The sequence below is a fragment of the Cyrtonyx montezumae genome, unplaced genomic scaffold (genome assembly GCF_038088225.1).
Source record: "Cyrtonyx montezumae isolate F1298 unplaced genomic scaffold, pur_monq_1.0 scaffold_8, whole genome shotgun sequence".
Classification (NCBI taxonomy): Eukaryota; Metazoa; Chordata; class Aves; order Galliformes; family Odontophoridae; genus Cyrtonyx; species Cyrtonyx montezumae.
The window spans coordinates 10,311,160-10,328,401 of record NW_027072089.1 but is presented as its reverse complement, the minus strand read 5'-3'; the positions used below and the strand labels follow the sequence as shown (position 1 = coordinate 10,328,401).

Below are 17,242 nucleotides of genomic sequence, written 5' to 3'. Positions count from 1 at the left end.
ATATATATTGTGAAGAACAAGATCTCTGAAAACAGGCAACTGCTTTAGAGAGAATGGGTAAAAGCCTTCTCAAAACGCAGCTTGAGAAATGTGAAGTTTGTAACTCCCTGCTAAGGGCTACCTCCAGCTTACAATGAAAGATGAAAATCTGTTAATCTAAATCAGCTGCCCACCCTGAATGCATACAGTGCATTTGAAACACGCAGGCTGGAAAGGACTTTGCATGGTGGTACATATTCAGTGACAGTGTTCATTTCCTTAGCAGCAAGCTAAATTTCAGCACAATGGCTCAAACATTTCCTTGACTATATTCATAGCTAAGGCTCCTGCCTTAGCTACAGAAGAACAACTTGTGAACTCTTTACCTTTGAACCAATGTGACTAACACACACACTGAGTTGCTATTCAGCATGCAAGATAACCTAGATTTAAAATGAATGCACATTCACAACAGCATCAAAGAAAATGTGCTCCACTGGACTCCAGCGATTTTGCAAGAAAATGAGCAAGCATTAAGAACATGGATAATCCATCACAATATGCACTTTAGGTACTCAGTAAATCTACTTTGGCTTTAATTTATTTATAACAACTCAATGTTCCAGATTCGCATCACTACATTGTGCAAGTACAACAAAATCTTAATCTAAGACTTCATTGCAGGACTCTGCTTTTAGTACCTACGAGCAAGAGAAGGATTTTTTTTCTTGGTGGTGGTTGTTTGTTTTTGTTGCTTTAAACAACAGAAGCACAATGCATCCCCAAATACCAAACAAGTAAGCAGCAGCTCTTGGGGAGGACAAGTCAAGGCTCTCCTTGTGCTTGGCCACTCCAAGCAAATGGAACTCCTGTCTTAACCAGATGTGTGCATGTCTGCAAGTGCAGAAGACATACAGCTTTACCATCTCCTTGTGGATGCTTGGCTTTTTGTCAGAAAGGGCTTGGAAGAGGTAGAGGAGTTGATGCTCATACACACCTTGTTTTCTACCACAGGCATACAGAATTTTCAGTCGTACACAAAGACATACTCACCCTTCAGACTATTTCATCAGTGCTATAAACTCACTTGACAGGTCAAGTTGGCCTCAACACAATCATGTTAGGAACTACCATGGAAAAAAGAGGAAAAATATTGCCACCTGGCCAGGTCCAACTTCTACGCTGACAAAAGTTATCTTGATAGTCTGCTATTCTTCTTGACTTCCATTATATCAAACAAGTTTTACTTTATAATTGATCCTAAATGGAAGATCAGGTTTCATTTTCATGCACCTGACACTACTCTGCTTTTCTGGACTAGCTGCAAGTCATGCAAACCAGCCTTTCCAAATTGTCTGGTTTAGTGAAAGCCTTCAATCTACAAGCCAAGTGTTAGTCCTCCCCATTTCCCCTTCCCTGCTTAACCTTGCAAAACAAATACATTTATTAAGCTTGCCCAGGCTTAAGTGAGGGCAGAAGCTTGTTGTCCAGACGAAACCTCATTAACAGTGCTATTTATCATGCTCAGCAGAACAGACACCAGCTCCAATTCAAAACAGAACAGCAGCCACCGCAATAGCTATTACTCTTGGGAGAAAGCGTACCCAACCCCAAGGCTTGTATTTCACTTTGAGGTGGGCTGAAGTGATGCCAGGAACACAACACACAGATCACTGTGTTTCACATATCCATTCATCAGCTCTCCTTCAGGGGGGAAGTTAAAAAAAAATAAACATCCTACTTCCAACATTTTGGAAAATGCAAATTTTTGGACCTCGGTGTACGTGATACTGTACACTTCAAGGTGTACACACTACTGTAGCAATGGCAGCCACAACCTCTGCCTTGTGTCACCAGTCAGATTCTTGCACAGGATTGCATCAAACCGTGACATACACTCAAATACAGCTCTGGAGTGAAGTCTCAGCCAGCTCCTTGATATTAGTTACTATAGTAACCCATCCCTCGGCACAAGCACTCACAGCAGGAAATCATGCAGATTTCAGTTTTACATAGTAATAAATGCTGCAGAGAGGAGAATTTCACAACAATTGTAGCTGTTGGCTGTACAAAGCCAGACCTATTCCGCCTCATGACTCCACCACACTGCAGCCCAACGTGCCCTCCTCCTCTCCCACACACACCATTGCCACTGCTGTTGGTTTTGAAGTGGTTTCCACAAAGCCTGTGCTGGGATGGCTGCTGCAAAGGTTGCAGCATTTTTCAACGGCTTCATCAGATCAGAAAATATTCTCATTTTCATATGCAAGAAGCCCTGGTAAAAACAATAAAAACAAAAGCTGCAAAGGAGAATATTTAAGCATATATAAATGTATGTTTACACACAAAGGAAACACTTCCAGATCACAACCCAAAGATCCATTGGAAATAGTCCATCTTCCTTTCCTTCTCTGCCCTGAATGGAAGGAAGGTTGTGTTAATTTGTAGGAAAAAAAAGCACAAAGACAACGGGAGAGCTCTGAGGTGAAACAGCATGGTAATTATTCTAACTTTTCAGAAGTAGTTCTACAGGTTGGGCTTCATCAAGTGTGGGAGTAGAAGGGAAAGACACAGAACAATGCACTTCTTGTCCCAGGCAGATGCTAATTTTCTCATGAAATTCAAGGACAAGTGAGACTCTTCCTCATCTCTCTAAATCAGTGTATAAAGCTAAACAGTGCAAGTTTTGCCACCTCAGTCAGGGAAGAGAAGATCAGGCAACTGCTTCTCTGAATAAAACTAACGCATAGGAGAGAAGGGGTGAACAGCTTGCAGAGCAACAGGGGCAAACACTTGTGCTGGCAACACCTGACAAGTCATTGAGTAAACAGAAGGACGAGAAAACCAAGCCGGTCTATTTTTAAGCAAGACCTCATTATTACCATCAACATGCAGTGCCTCCCTGGAAGCAGCCAGTATGCAAATAGGAGGTGAATCATATCACCAACTCAATCACCTGGCAGAAGGAACTCTAGTTTGCATGGCCACACACAATGGACACGCACTATCTACTGTCCTGACACTTCTGAAAGTGCGTGGAAGAGCATCCTTCTGGGAGAAAGGCTGCATAATGGAGAGCAAAAAAGCCTGTTAGACAATGCAAATACCACCGGTGCTTTTGTTAAAAATTTGACAGAGCTCCATTGTTCTGAGCACTCCACTCAACATTAACCCGCTGGAACTTATTTCAGTCTTTTTGCTTCTGACTCTTTGTGTCATTAAAAACAATCTGTCCAAAGGTAGGATTAAGACTTAGTTGCAGAAGACAGTCCGAGTCAAAGCTTGCATTTCTACATTACATCCTGCACACAAACTGCCTTGTAGATATAAAGAAATGTTTTGAGAGGTTAAAGGACCAGAGTGCAATGAGGTTGAGGTAGCATGCCTCAGTTCTGGTCAATACTTGCTTCTCTAGAGGTCTGGTGAGCTTACATGAAGCCAGCTGACATCATCAACCTGATCTTTCACCTACACATGATCTGTCCTAGGAAGCTGCCTCCAAGTTGACCAACAAGAGGACAACTGCATTTCAAGGCACCTATTAGGTACAAGGATGAGGCAGCAAAGGCACAGCAGCTGCTCTGCTGCCTCCACTGTATATGATGGGCAAGGTCCACAAGGCAAGAAGCACTGCTCTACTTTACAGGAACACTAGCTTAATCTGAATTGATCTTTAATTCTCCTCCCACAGCACACACCACCTCCCTTCCTGTCTTATGGCAGATAAATAAGATATTAAATAAAATGTAATGAAAATTTATCTTCATCAGTTGCTATCCAAACGGTGACAGATTAAAAGAAAAGGAAAAGCTGCAACAACTCTCTTGTTGTGGTTACTACAAAATTGTTACTATGTACCAACCAGCAATTTATCACATCAAAAGCTGACTGAATTAGCCTGAAAGATCTCCCACCACAGGAACATGTGCTGCACTGGGAAAACCGACTGCCAACCCAAACCTCAGCCTTCATTTTCAAATCCACATCACGTTATCAAACGGATGTTTTTGCATCTTCACCTCTCACACATTATGAGAAAGAATGTCCTTCAGATAATTTATTAGTGATCTTACTGTTGTTCAGGCTAGATGTTTAAGAGATTGAAAACTCAGTTCTAATTACCAAGAATGAGCAATCTCCTTGGAATTACAAGGCCAGTATTTAGTTACTAAAGTGTAGGAGCTCTATGTGAAGACATTATGCTGTCACAGAATAAGAGACAGCTCTTGGAAATAACCATCCATTCATCCATCTCAGTTCTGCAGAAACCTGGTAGGACCTGACGCTCTCTCCTACAAACAGTAACACAGTCATTTAAGAAAGAGAGTTGGAGAACTACAGCTGGCACTGAGAAGCTAGTAAATTAACTCTGTACTTTCCCTCCTGTCCCCACACTCTCAAAGATTTCTGACTCAAACAACAGTGTGTAGGTTTACATTCAGTAGGACAGAAGGGTGGGAAAAGGCCAGATTTTCCTGTCTTGATACAGCTGCCTACTCCTTGGATGAGATGTTAAAGCTTATTTGTACTTCTTTCCCCTTCAACCTTTTATTTTTCTCCTTCACAGAGGTTACACCACTTCATTCAAATGCGTCTGCTGTCAGCATCCACAATTACCTGGCAGCTTTGTCACTTTCCTAATAACCCTTTACATTCTTAGCAAAGCACTTTAAGTTAAAGAAATATTATGTTGTACAACAAATAAACATTTTGTTTATACATCATACTGTACACAGCACCAATGGGTAGTACAGAAGTTATAGCACTTATTTCCATTTATCATCCTGAAAAATTCTTCTTAGGAAGGAGCATCAGAGAAGCACAAATGTTGTCACCAATGCTGATCTAGATTCTGTCTTGCTTTTAAGCAGCCCTCTAAACACAAAAATAAATTCATGAATAAGCAAAGCACTCCGAGACTCATGTTATTGTCTTCATCCCATTTTGACTGCTCCAGCAAATGGGCGCACATCAGCAGCAGAGTTCTCAGGGTGCAGTATTTTGTGATAGCCAACTGCTGTTTGTCAAAAGAGAGGAAACTGGAAACAACAAAACTGCAACTGCAGCATCACACACACACATCTTGTAGCTTCAGCACTAAAAAAAAAGCAAAATGCAACAGATGTGTAAATATGCATCTAGCTACAAGCCATCTACCAATGATTTTGAATTGGTCCTACTAACGTATCATCTTCTTGAAAACATAACAGAAGATTTTATGGTTCATTTAAATAATTTTCTTCCTGATCATTTTATATTTGGAAATGTGCAAGAAAAAGCCTGGACTGGATTATTTTGCTTCAAAGACTCCTTGGGAGAAATAAGTACTTATTACTAAATCTCATCTAAACTGACAGGAACCTCAAACAAAGGTTTCATTATTCAAATATGAGCATCCGAAGTTAAAGAGGAGTCAAGAAAAACAAAACAATTGAACAGGGAGAATCCCTTGCCTCATGCCCAGCTTTCTTTTTACTTTCAATTAATGCAGAGAACACCATCACAGCTCCCAGTCCATAGCCAAGGGTATAAAGAGATATTGGCAACATGCTATATGCACTTTAGGTCCACTGCTGCACTGCTAAGTGCTTTCTAACCCTGTGCCCAGGCTCAATTTCTCAATTTTAAGGAAAATAAATAAAGAACGAAGCACGCCAGCTTTCCATTGAGTACCTAACCACATGTGACACTAAGCATACATCCCTGGGGTCACACTGCCTTGTTTGCAGTGAGAGAGCTGTCAGTTCAGAAAGCCTAAGCACATCCACTTGGAAGATATGGATGCTAATTCCAGCACTGCAACAGTTTGTGCAGCTTGTCACCTTGGAAAACAATTCAATACGCAGCATTATGCTGGCTAAGATGACAGCGAAACCTCCAGAATAAGGAATACCTAAAGGTGTACTCACACAATACCTGAAGCAACACATGTGCAGAGTCTGCCCAGGAATACAAATCTGCATCAAAGGTACCATATTAAGCAGCTTTATTATAAAGACGAAAGGCAGTCACTGCTCACTGCAGTACAAGACCTACCTGCTCACTGCACTACTAGAGCTACCCGAGGCAGACATTTACTGATATTAATCATATTTAATTTTATGAGTAAAAGCATTAAAGCATATTTATGTTTCTGAGCACTGATAAAGTTTAATGGGGCCTGAAAAAAGCAAGGCAGATTAATGCAGCAGTTTATTTAGGCCAAAATATCCTTTTCCTCAAAAAGGAAAAACATTAAAAGGGCTCCAGTGTTTTTGTTACCCTGTCATTGCCATGTGCCATGCAGGCTCTGGCCAACTTCCACTTACAGGTCTGCTCAGCATTGTTCTACAGCTGGTTGGCCATACACAGCTCTTCCTTCCTTGACCTCAAATTCACTCTGCCTAACAGGTACACTCAAACAGAACTTCTGTTTTCAGTAGCTCCGTATAACATTAAAGTCCTCTCAGTCAACTGTAAAGTGAAAAAGATGAAAAATGTAAACAGTACCTACTGTTTGTAGGTACTACTGTCAAAATTACCAAAGGCAGGGAAAGCATACCTTTAGTAGCACTTGCCAAGTTGAAATGAGGCAACTTCAAATAGCACTACCATCCATGGAATCCAGCTGGCCACACAAAGCTGATGTATCTTAAAATGCTTTCACTAATCTGCTAATATCAAACACACCTATGTCTATGTAAAGCCCTTTTAATATGAATGAAAAACAACAATCCCACGAGAGTGGATATCAGCTGCCTCATTAACAATCCCCCTTTGAAAAATCAATTTTAAGCTTCTGGGTAAATCAAAGCTTTTAGATCATATTTCCATAAATTTTAATTTACACCTGTGAAGATGCAGATAGGCAAGATTGTTCATTTCCATGGAAGCTGCTGATGGTGTATTGAGTAGATACAGAGGCGTGCGTGCCTTCACATAATTTCTATCATAGCAAGGAGGAAAGTTATTCTTACCTACTTCAGCTCCTGAGCACACTAGTGCTTATCTACAAAGAACATTCAAATGCAGCAGAAGTAGAAAAATACTACTACACATAAAGCAAAGCAATTTACACACTTCCTTTTACATACTGTTCAAAAAACAAGTTGCAATTTTTTTTATATGTGGCATTGGGGATGCACAGTTCTTGCTGCACGAAACAATTTTTTAATATGCAAACTATCAGGTAAACAGTTCTTAAATGAAGTCAAATTTAAAATCTCTCATGCTTCATTGAGAAATGACACACACGGAACACTCAATTTTGGATACTGGAAGGCTTAATCCACGAGACAGAAAGAACCAAAACAAAGTTTACATCATTACAAGAACTGAACACAACATTAAAAGCAAACTTTAACTGATGTTTAAAGGTAGACCAAAGTGTTTATATAACTTTTGTGAGTTTCAATGTCTGGAATTTAAAACTATTTCCAATTTTCATAAAATACTTACATAGTTCAGTTTTCTTTCTTAGCAGCATTCTCATTAGTAGTTATGGAGAGTAGTAGTATCAGATCCCACTACACACTAACAAGCTCTTCCAGGTTCTATGTCAAACAGACACAGCCTGAAATACATGAACTGCAACACAGATATCTAGACCTTACAAAAATTTGAAACACATGTGAAGTAATTTCATTTCCCTACCTCAAAAGTTACAACGTGAGGAAAATTCAGCAAAGAGTTGGCTCATCCAATTGTAAGTTTTACCATAGGCTGAGTTCCAGTTACGCCCTCTGTCTGAGTTTCAAAATGGAATGTAAAGCTGAAGTCAAATTATTACCATCAATTAAATAGAAGTAAACTACACAGAAGGAAGAGAGATGCACCAAAAATGGAAGGGTGATGGAGCACTGGCACAGGCTGCACAGAAAGGTGGTGGAGTCTTCTCCTCTGGAGACATTCAAGGCCTGCCTGGACGCCTACCTGTGCTGGAGCTGCTTTGGCAGGGGGGTTGGACTCGATGACCTATAGAGGTCCCTTCCAACCCCTACAGTTCTGTGATTCTGTGAAAAGCCAACATTTGGGAACAGTAACAATGCTACATGTGGTAGGGAAAGGTTTCAGCTGGAACAAGGACTGGTGACGATGGAAACAAGCTCTTACACTTGAACATTTGGTATCTGCAAAGGTAATACTCTCTTCTTGCATGTACATGTGGACATCACACAAACATTTTCTTCTTTTAAAGCTAATGATGATGCAAACTGATTAGAAAGCAAATCGGTAAGTCTTAAAATAACAGACCACTTTTTGTAAACTATAGGCAAATACAAGCAAAACACAGGATCAACTTTACAACACTTCAGTCACCCAACAAAGCACTAACGCTGTGTCTCACTCAGAACAGGCATCTGTTGCACATTTTTGTACAAAGTTCTCCGCAGAAGCATGCCTTCATGCTTTGACAAGCTGTCCTTAGGATTCAAAATACACTAACCCTGAGCAACCCTCGGCATGAGGAATGCCACATGTCTTCCCCCTGTCCTCGTGGTTTATATTTAACATTTGCAGGTGGATTTAAGAAGAGATGCACCTATGCACAGGAACAGAAAAGTTGAAGATTAACACTGCTGACATTGAGTAACCTGTTAACTGAGGGTTCTCCAAATGGAGCCATGCAGACAATCAGAAAGCAAAATAAATCATTTCACAAATTGGAAAAGTAAAAGGCAAAAATGTAACAAAGAACTGTTCCAACATAGAAAACTCATCAAAGGGAACTAGGAGCTATCATATCAGAGAAGAATAACACTGTTTGCTTCTGCTTTCTGAAAGTGTTTTTATTCTAATTGCAACATACATTTTAACAACAGTTTGCCCTAGTAAATCATAGAGAGCTTTACCATCATCTTTAATGGAAGATATTTTCCTTGCCTCAGCAAACTGGAGGAGGAAGGGGGTTATTTTCTGCAGGACCAACATGAAATTTCAGAGATACTCCAAAGCAATAGACTTGGACTCAAATAGCCATGAGGGGAAATTGAGTTGGAAGACCACACTCAGAACCAACTCTAGCTTGGAATTTTGATTCTTTGCCCAGAACATCACTTTCCAAAAATAAAAACAAAATTCCCTTCTATCCTTTCAGTCAGGAGAGACAGAAAGACAGAACAGAGGAACTATACAAAGTTGGCAGGCCTGGATTCACAGAGCTTCTTTTGTGAAGGATGTGGTCTAAGAGATAAGAGACAAGACATGATGCTTGCTGGACACAGTCCAAGTAACATAGCAGAAAGTGCAAAATACCCTTCAATACCCACACAAGCCATTTTTATCAGAAAATAGGAGAGTATCATTTGTTCTGTATCTGAATGAGGTTCTGTAAGCCTGCCAGCACAGCCAGAAGACAACAAAAGTCTCAAGGATTTTGGTAGGGCTTACTCTGTTTTCCTTTTGGGAGACAGAGGGAAGAGAAATAGAAGAGAGAGCTCAAAGGGAAGACATTTTAGACATCCAGTTTAAGGGCTGCCCTAGGTTCCATCCTTGCTTTACTTTCTGGAAAGTTGATTATTTTACTTGAGTAATGATGCATAATTTACAGAAGGCATGCATACAGTGAAGGAACTGCGTATCAGAATGTAAATATTAGTTTTAAAAAGGAAAACTCATTGTTCCCTGTTGTCATTCCATGGCTTGATGTGTGCTCCAGCAGCTGCTGTTGCTCCTCTTAGCCAGAAATCGCAGGGGGGAAATGCAAGTCTGGCTGAGCTTGCACACTGCTGACGAAAATGCAAACTCCTCACATTAGCAATATTGTTTTATTTCTATCCAAGTCAAACGACAAGGGCACACTAGGACTTAAAAAAAAATATTACCAAGCCTCTAAGGTTAGAGGGAACCAAAAGCCACTCACTTGGCAGCAATAACCCAATTCAGAACTGCTCTTCAGTGGCAGAGCTTGGGGACACAGTGACCATGGGGACTGCCCTACCTCTGCATGGACATCTGCACATGCTGTCTTGGTCACTGGGCATCCAACATCACAGAGAAACAGCCTTTTGTTTCCTTCCAACTCAGCAGTCTGGAAAGATTGTCAGCTGTACTGTTTTGGCCTGCCTTGTAACCAACAAGCTTACACCGTTACCCAGAAAAGCCCACAGCAAAGGAAAATTACTTTTAGCCAGTAACGTCAGACTTAAAGAAGGACAAGGGAAGACTTCCCTTAAAAATACAAGTTACCGTAATTGTTACACATAGATCCCAAGGATCACAGCATCAGCTGTTATCAGCTCTATCATCAGCAACCTTACACTTACCTATAGCAGCTGAATACCAAGTCTTACAGCTTTTATATTTACTTAACATACAGAAGCAGCAGTGAATACAGATTTCAGTACAACTTGCTTCCTAAAATATTATTCATCAACATTAATTCAAATGGTAATTAGAAGTGTTCACATGATTGATGACACATTTAAATTACAGGTTTCCAGCTTTGTGTGTTTTTTTGGTAAAGAAAGGGCAACTTCCTTTTTCACATGTCACATTTTCAGAGTGCAAGTCCATGTAACAGATGTCTCACAGATCTGCTTGTCCATGTAATAAGTTAGACTTAAAATTACAACAAATGGTATAAACCACACAGCATTCTGTTAAACTCAATATTGACACATCTGCTTACCACGTGTATTAGTAGCCATGTCAGCCACTTTCTGAAAGGCGTCCAAAAAGGCAGCAGCTGCTACTACTGTAGTCCTGAAATGCATACAGATAACAAAACATTAGCACTGTCTCATTGCTGCCTATTTAATTATTGCCAGAAACATTTAGGCTTATAAAGAATGCCACTGAGAACTTGCAGAGGCTACAGAAATATTCTTTTATATGTGATTTTAGCCTTTTCCCTCACTCCTTTCTTAATCTCTTCACTGCTTTGTGTCGGCACTATGGACTTGGAGGCAGCCAGGCTAATTCTGTGCTGTGAATTGCACAGGACAGGTGCTGTTTCAAAAGAGCACAGCCATCCCCCTTCTAGCTGATTTCCTCTGATGAACTAATATTAAGCAGTCAAACATGAAAAACAAATCTAACACGCATTATACTGAGCCCATTAGCGTACAAATTACACTGCTATTTCCAGGGCACATGTGTATTTTGAGAAAAAGCATGCATGACCTTCTTTTTATCCAGGATCCTGGGTAAACACACCCTGAATTTTTCATTTGAGCATGAGCATTTCTTGAAACAGAAAATAATAATGTCCTAGCAACCATCCAGGTTTGGAGAGATGGGACCTCAGCTCAGCCCATCTCCCTCTCGGTTTGAAAAGCACACACAGACCAACATCAGCTCAAGTGGATGATGACAGCAAATGCCAGTTACAGATTTCCAGGTGATTTTGCTCTGCCTCAGACTGCTGCCAGAATTGTGATCTTTTATATTCTGGTTGATTCAATTTAAATGAAATTGTTCCGTAACCTCAAAAAGAAAAAAAATAATAAAGAACCCACCCGAGAAAAAAACAAAAACAAACAAATAAACCCACACGCAGACAGCAGGAAAGCTGAACCGCAGCCAGAAAGACCAGAGAACTCTGTAATTAGGGCAGATTTTATGCAAGCCTCACTCCAAATGTGCTCAAAATACTGAGGATGTAACTGGCACCACAGCGAAAGGCCCACTGAGAGCACGAAAGATCTGCTCCCAAATAACTGGCTTGAGAGGTCCAACCACATGCATAAGGACTCTTCACCTGCCTAAGAGATAAAAGGCAACACAAAAAAGAACAAAAGCAACCTGACAGGTCTCCAGTTAGCTAGTAATATTCAGCCCTGAAAAAAGATAACCTCTCCTGGGATTTTTCTCAGCAGTGTTTGTGTTCTTAGTCCTCCAAACTCACAGATAACGTTCTTACCCATGTACTATGTTGTTAATAATTAATTATATTGCTAATAACCAAGTTCCATTTCTCCACCAACAAGATCCAGGGAGATCTGGCTCCAGCCCAGGTGACATCTGCTCTCCCCTACTGGAGCACGGAGAAACGAACCAAGGCCTCACACTTGCTAGAAATGAACACCTCAAACACAGGCTTTCAAGCTGCCTGCTTGCATGCTCCTCTAGCTAGAGAGGCACAACACTGAATGCAACACTATGGGACTGGGAAATACAACTAATTCTCATGCCTTCCAGAAGGTTTGTGTTTAAGGAGTATTAAAGAGAGAAAAAAGTTCTCCATTCCTCTTTTACTACTTCCCCTACTTCTTTTACACTCCCTTAATGTGATGGTGATTGCTGAAAAAGGAAAAACCACATACAAGTGTGGTATTTTAGGCACAGCAAGGGAGAAGAGCAAATTCCAGTCGTTTAGGGCCAATGGGTCTAAACAACAGCTTCTTGAGAAACAGTTCACAATGCAAAACCACAAAATACACTGCCAATAACCATACCTATTACCTCTGCTGGTGCTGTGAAAACACACTGAAGCTCTGGGGAGCGCAGCAGATATTGTGGCTTAGGAAGAAATTGAGTATGGATTCGTATTAGCAGAAGCAGAGTTCATAAGGGAATGAATTTTTGGGATAACAGAATTGATCTGAGTGTGGTACATATGGTACTTATTAATAGAAATTTGAAGAAAGTCATACAGAATGTTATTTGCAAAGTATACACCAATAAAGTTTTAATAACCACTGCCGAAAGGTCCAGCACAAGAATTCACATGTTTTTTAAAGCAAAAGCGATGTTAAGACTACCAAAGTAGTCTAACAACTTTTTGAGCCACCTCCTGATACAAACCTTCTGTAATGTACACTCATAAAAATGACAGGATATGTCTAATCACAAATCAGCCCATTCACTAGGAAATACATTATCATATTTTCCATAAGAAGCCATAAAATTTAGTTTTACATTTGTTATGGACTGTTGGTGATAGGTATGTATTTACCTAAATCCATTACGATAGCAGCAGTAGTGTGAGACAGTTACAAACATGGATGTTCACTATGAAATATGCACAGTTTTACTGGGACTTGCTTAGAAAATCACCCTGGCAGAAGCTGTATTTAGTTTTCACATTCACACACACAAATAACTGTAGGAGATGTTGACTTACCGAAGCTGAGACTGCAATTTTCCAGCTTTATTTATAAAGTCTTCCCACACTGGGTAACTTCCCTGCAAGAAGACAAAGAAAATACAATAATGAATACTTATTTTGAACATTCTGTTATTGATACTGCAGATTACAAGTTCAACTGAATCTAGAAGCAGCAACTATGATTTCATTTAATCTTTATTCTCTAACACCAAAATATATTTTCCCAGTAAGCAGTCTCTCACATTCTTTAACACCAGTAAACAGATAGCATGTAGCAACAGGATGAGGGAAAATGGTTTAAAACTGGAGGAGGGTACATTTGGAGTAGACATCAGGAAGAAATTCTTCACTGTGAGGGCGGTGAGACACTAGAATAGGTTGCCCAGAGAGGCTGTGAACACCCCCTCCCTGGAAGCATTCAAGGCCAGGCTGGATGGGGCTGTGAGCAGCCTGGTCTAGAGGGAGCTGTACCTGCCTATAGCAGGGTGCTGGAACTACATGAACTTATAGGTCCCTTCCAACTCAAACCATTCTGTGATTCTATGGCACTCCATCTGGCTCCGAGTTCAGATGAAACACCAGGTCCTGGGAGGAGGCTTAACAGATATCCCAAGCAAAAACAATCTTAAGAGAAGTGTGGTGCTAGGACACTGCAGTAACACATACAGCACATCTCCCAGAACAGAGAATTTCCCAGAACAGAATTCCAGTTGCATTTTTCTACACTGAACTCCCTGTGCAATTCCCAGTTTCCCATTTTCTTACTCTGAAGGATTTTATTTTGTAATCAAGCTCTGAGTTGCACAAAAGAACCTTAACCTGTCTCAAAGTAACACAAAACATAGAGTAGCCCTAAGGCAATCATTCCCAACAGCTGCAGGACTTCCTTTCCAAACAGCCCCAAATGACTTTGGAGCTGCCTTCTGAACTGATGCTGGTAAAGCAGTATAGCATTGAGCAACCATATGCAAAGTTTTTTAACATTTAATTCCTCTTCAAGTTTCCTGTGAACTTCTCCCCTGCTGTGGTAGGAATCCACATTTTCGTTAAGAGCTGAGACCCCAAGTCTTCTCACAAGTTATAAAAGAAGTGCTGTTTTTTTTTTTTTTATGGTTAACTACCATCCTTTTTACACCAAACCAACGTTAAACTCACTCTCTGAATAACAAGTGCACATTTTCTGTTAACAGCAAAATCAGTGACAGAAAGAAACCTCAAAACTTCCCTAGATCGGCATCTAGAGAGCAAAATAAAATATCTACACTTCCTTTACTAAAGATGTAAGTCTTGCTATTAGCAGAGCAATAACAGGATAAAGACAAGGGAAGGCAGCTCCTCAAGGCCAATGTTACCACAGCTCTGACTGGAAGAGGCTGCAAGCAAGTGCCATTGCTTGTAACAAACTGAATCCAATCCTTTTCTTGCTCTACCACAAGAGCCCCCATCTCATCCTGGAGCAAAGACAACACCTTCCCTGAAAGCTGCCAACCCAATTTAAGCTCAGTACAACTTAATGCATGAATGTTTGAGAGTTGTGTCACCATGGCCAAAATGACTAGTATTAAACTAAGGGTTAAAACCAAAGTCTTCACTTGGATAACGGCCTCAGTTCATCAGTCACAATTTAATATTTTCTACTAATCATATTTTGAAAAGCAAAATGTCTTTGCGTAGATGTTGTGCGTGCATCTCCCACTGAGACACTGAATGGCAAATCTCAGTCACCGGAGGGACTTGGCAGCACCAAGACAGACCCTACCATAAGCCATTTGGTACTAAAGCAGCTACCCTCAATGCTCTTCACTAAGTATGGCGTTTGTTCTTTTGGTGGTGTTTTGTGTGTGTGTTTTTCCTGTTATGCCAGGTGGTCATAAAACCTCATTATATCTACACACAGCAGAGCCAGTGGGAAAGGTAGAAAAAAAGAAGACACCCGTTATCAGGGTGGCAAAACCTAGAATATAAAGAGCCTTGTGCTGTGCAAAAATTGCCAGGCATTCAAAAATGAAACCTACTTATTTGAGGGGAAAAAAAAAAATCCCATTTCCTTAAACCTATTACTCTTGCTGAAATCCCCTACACTGAATGCCATCCCTCTCTACAGTAGCTGCATTTCGGAGTTTGCCCGCATGCCATATATGCATTATACATGTGTACACCAGGAGCCTTGAAAGCCCTGACAATTAGCAGCAGGGCCCAGGGCTTCACTGGAATCTTGAGCAAAACGCAAGCTGACAAACGGAGGATACCAAAGCAGCCCGATTATGTTTCCATCTCAGTGATGCATTATCCTGCTAACTGTGCCTAATGGCAGGCAGGAGATTGACACCAACCTTACGCTGTGGGGAAGCTTAAGACAGTCCTATCAAAACACAGCTCAGGAAGAAAACACCTTTATTTCTTTTTTTTTTTTTTTTTGGCAGTCTGGCCACAAAGAAAGCAAAATCAGAACATTCACTAAGCATTTCCATGACTATTTATTCTTTGTCTTTAAAAATGATTTTCTCACTAAATCACAACATCCTAATTACTGTAACAACCCACTTATATTGTTCACTAAACTGGTTTTGTTAAAAATATATATATTTAACTGCAATGTAATCTCTTCACCGAGGCCCACCTACACTGGCCTAAGAACACCTTTTTGGTGTTAATTTTGGTCAGAAGAAAACAACAGTGTATTTCATATGTGTGCCAGCAGAATTTGCTGTCTGCCTTTCCTTTCTGCATCTGAATCAGCACATTCATCTCTTGGTAACGTGGAACTCAAGCGTTGCACTCAAATCTACTATCACATCCAAAAAGCACCTCCACCACCATATTTTTGTTGAACCCAAACCCTCCTGATCCCAACTAAAGCAGAAGTGCACGACACCTGCCTCTCAGTCAGTTCTAATATCAGGGGTTTTTATCCCATCTCCAGCACCCAGGGAGCATTGCTTGCTGGGTCAAACCATGACAACACAGTAGTTCAGTAATTTTTTTAAGCACGTGCAGGCCTCCAGTACCCTAGCAGCAGCTCCTTCTCCATCATCTCTTCCATGTGCCTCCTCCATTCCATCCTCGTTTGCAATTACAGGTCTTGCTTTCATCAAAGTGCCCATCAGGAGAAATACGGTAGTGGCAGAAACCACACATCAAATAGCCATGAAACTTAATCCTCAATTCAACATGTATTACTTTCTCAATTTAAACACAAAGAAGCAATAGGAAGAATTCACTGCCTGTCTATTAAGTCCTTTTGTATGGTAAAGCCACTTCTGGAAGAGTATTAAAACAGTATTTTTAAATGCTGCATTTCTCACAGCTCCTTCTGCAATTTCCAATTTCAAATGGTCAGTAAAGGAAATCAATTTTCCTCCCTTCAAACGGCAGGCTCAGGTGCTGGCAGTATCTGTACCAGCAGCAGGATGCCTTTCCTCAAAGCCCTCCTCAGCAAAACTCATGGGAAGAGCTGTGGGCATCTAGGTCACAGATCCTCATTTTAGCCCCTCACAGGTTACAACAGAAACCTGTTACAATCCAGATTTGTTTAAAAGGTCTTCTTGAAAATCATGAATGGCTTGATTTGGGGCCTATCTCCCCCAGGATAGGCTTGTGCCTAATGGTTTTTTTCTTCTTCAGATGCCTCAAATCCAACACTCCTGCAGCATGCTTTTTTTGGAGGCATGAAATCCCCCCAGCCCCTGCACACAGCCTACTTTCAGCTTCAGGCTGTCACTGGTAAGCCATAACATCCCATTATCGCATCTTATTGCTTAATGAGTCCATTTACAAGTGATTAGTCACCTGATGCCAGGACCCAGCCATGCTCCAGCTGATCTCCACCAGGCAGGGCACTGCCCTTCTGCCTCCAGGCTGACAAACAAGACAGTGCATCACGCCTATCACCTACTTCACCAGACCCTATTTAGGGACAAGCAATAGCTTTCCCTTAGAGACGTGAGAGGTACCACGCTAAGCTGGTGAAGCACCTGCAAGTGGACACCAACACCCAGACACAGCAGGCTCCAACGGCCTTGCTGCACTGAGTTCAGCTCACAGCACCTCAGGGAATACAGATTTCAGCAAAGGCACAGCAAGCACAGGCCAAGGAGCAAGAGAAAAGCAGAAGAGGAGGCCCAGGTGCTGCAGAGACCACATGGAGCAGATCTCCACCCTACAGCTTGGGGAGGGCCCATGCCACAGCAGTGGGAAATTTCCTGAAGGAGCTGCAGCTGTGGGTTTTTCTGA

At 41.1% G+C, this 17,242-nt stretch overlaps 1 protein-coding gene across 10 annotated transcripts in view; it reads right to left on the bottom strand.

The window, feature by feature from the left end:
• MTSS1 (MTSS I-BAR domain containing 1) overlaps nt 1-17,242 on the bottom strand; it is a 113,692-nt gene that overhangs the window by 85,023 nt on the left and 11,427 nt on the right. For all 10 annotated transcript variants that reach the window (XM_065752144.1, XM_065752147.1, XM_065752152.1 and 7 more), the window contains exons 2-3: nt 13,025-13,086; nt 10,589-10,662 (exon numbers count right to left, since the gene is read on the bottom strand). In XM_065752144.1, the coding sequence (XP_065608216.1) occupies nt 10,589-10,662; nt 13,025-13,086 (136 nt within the window). The remainder of the gene's footprint in view (nt 1-10,588; nt 10,663-13,024; nt 13,087-17,242) is intronic.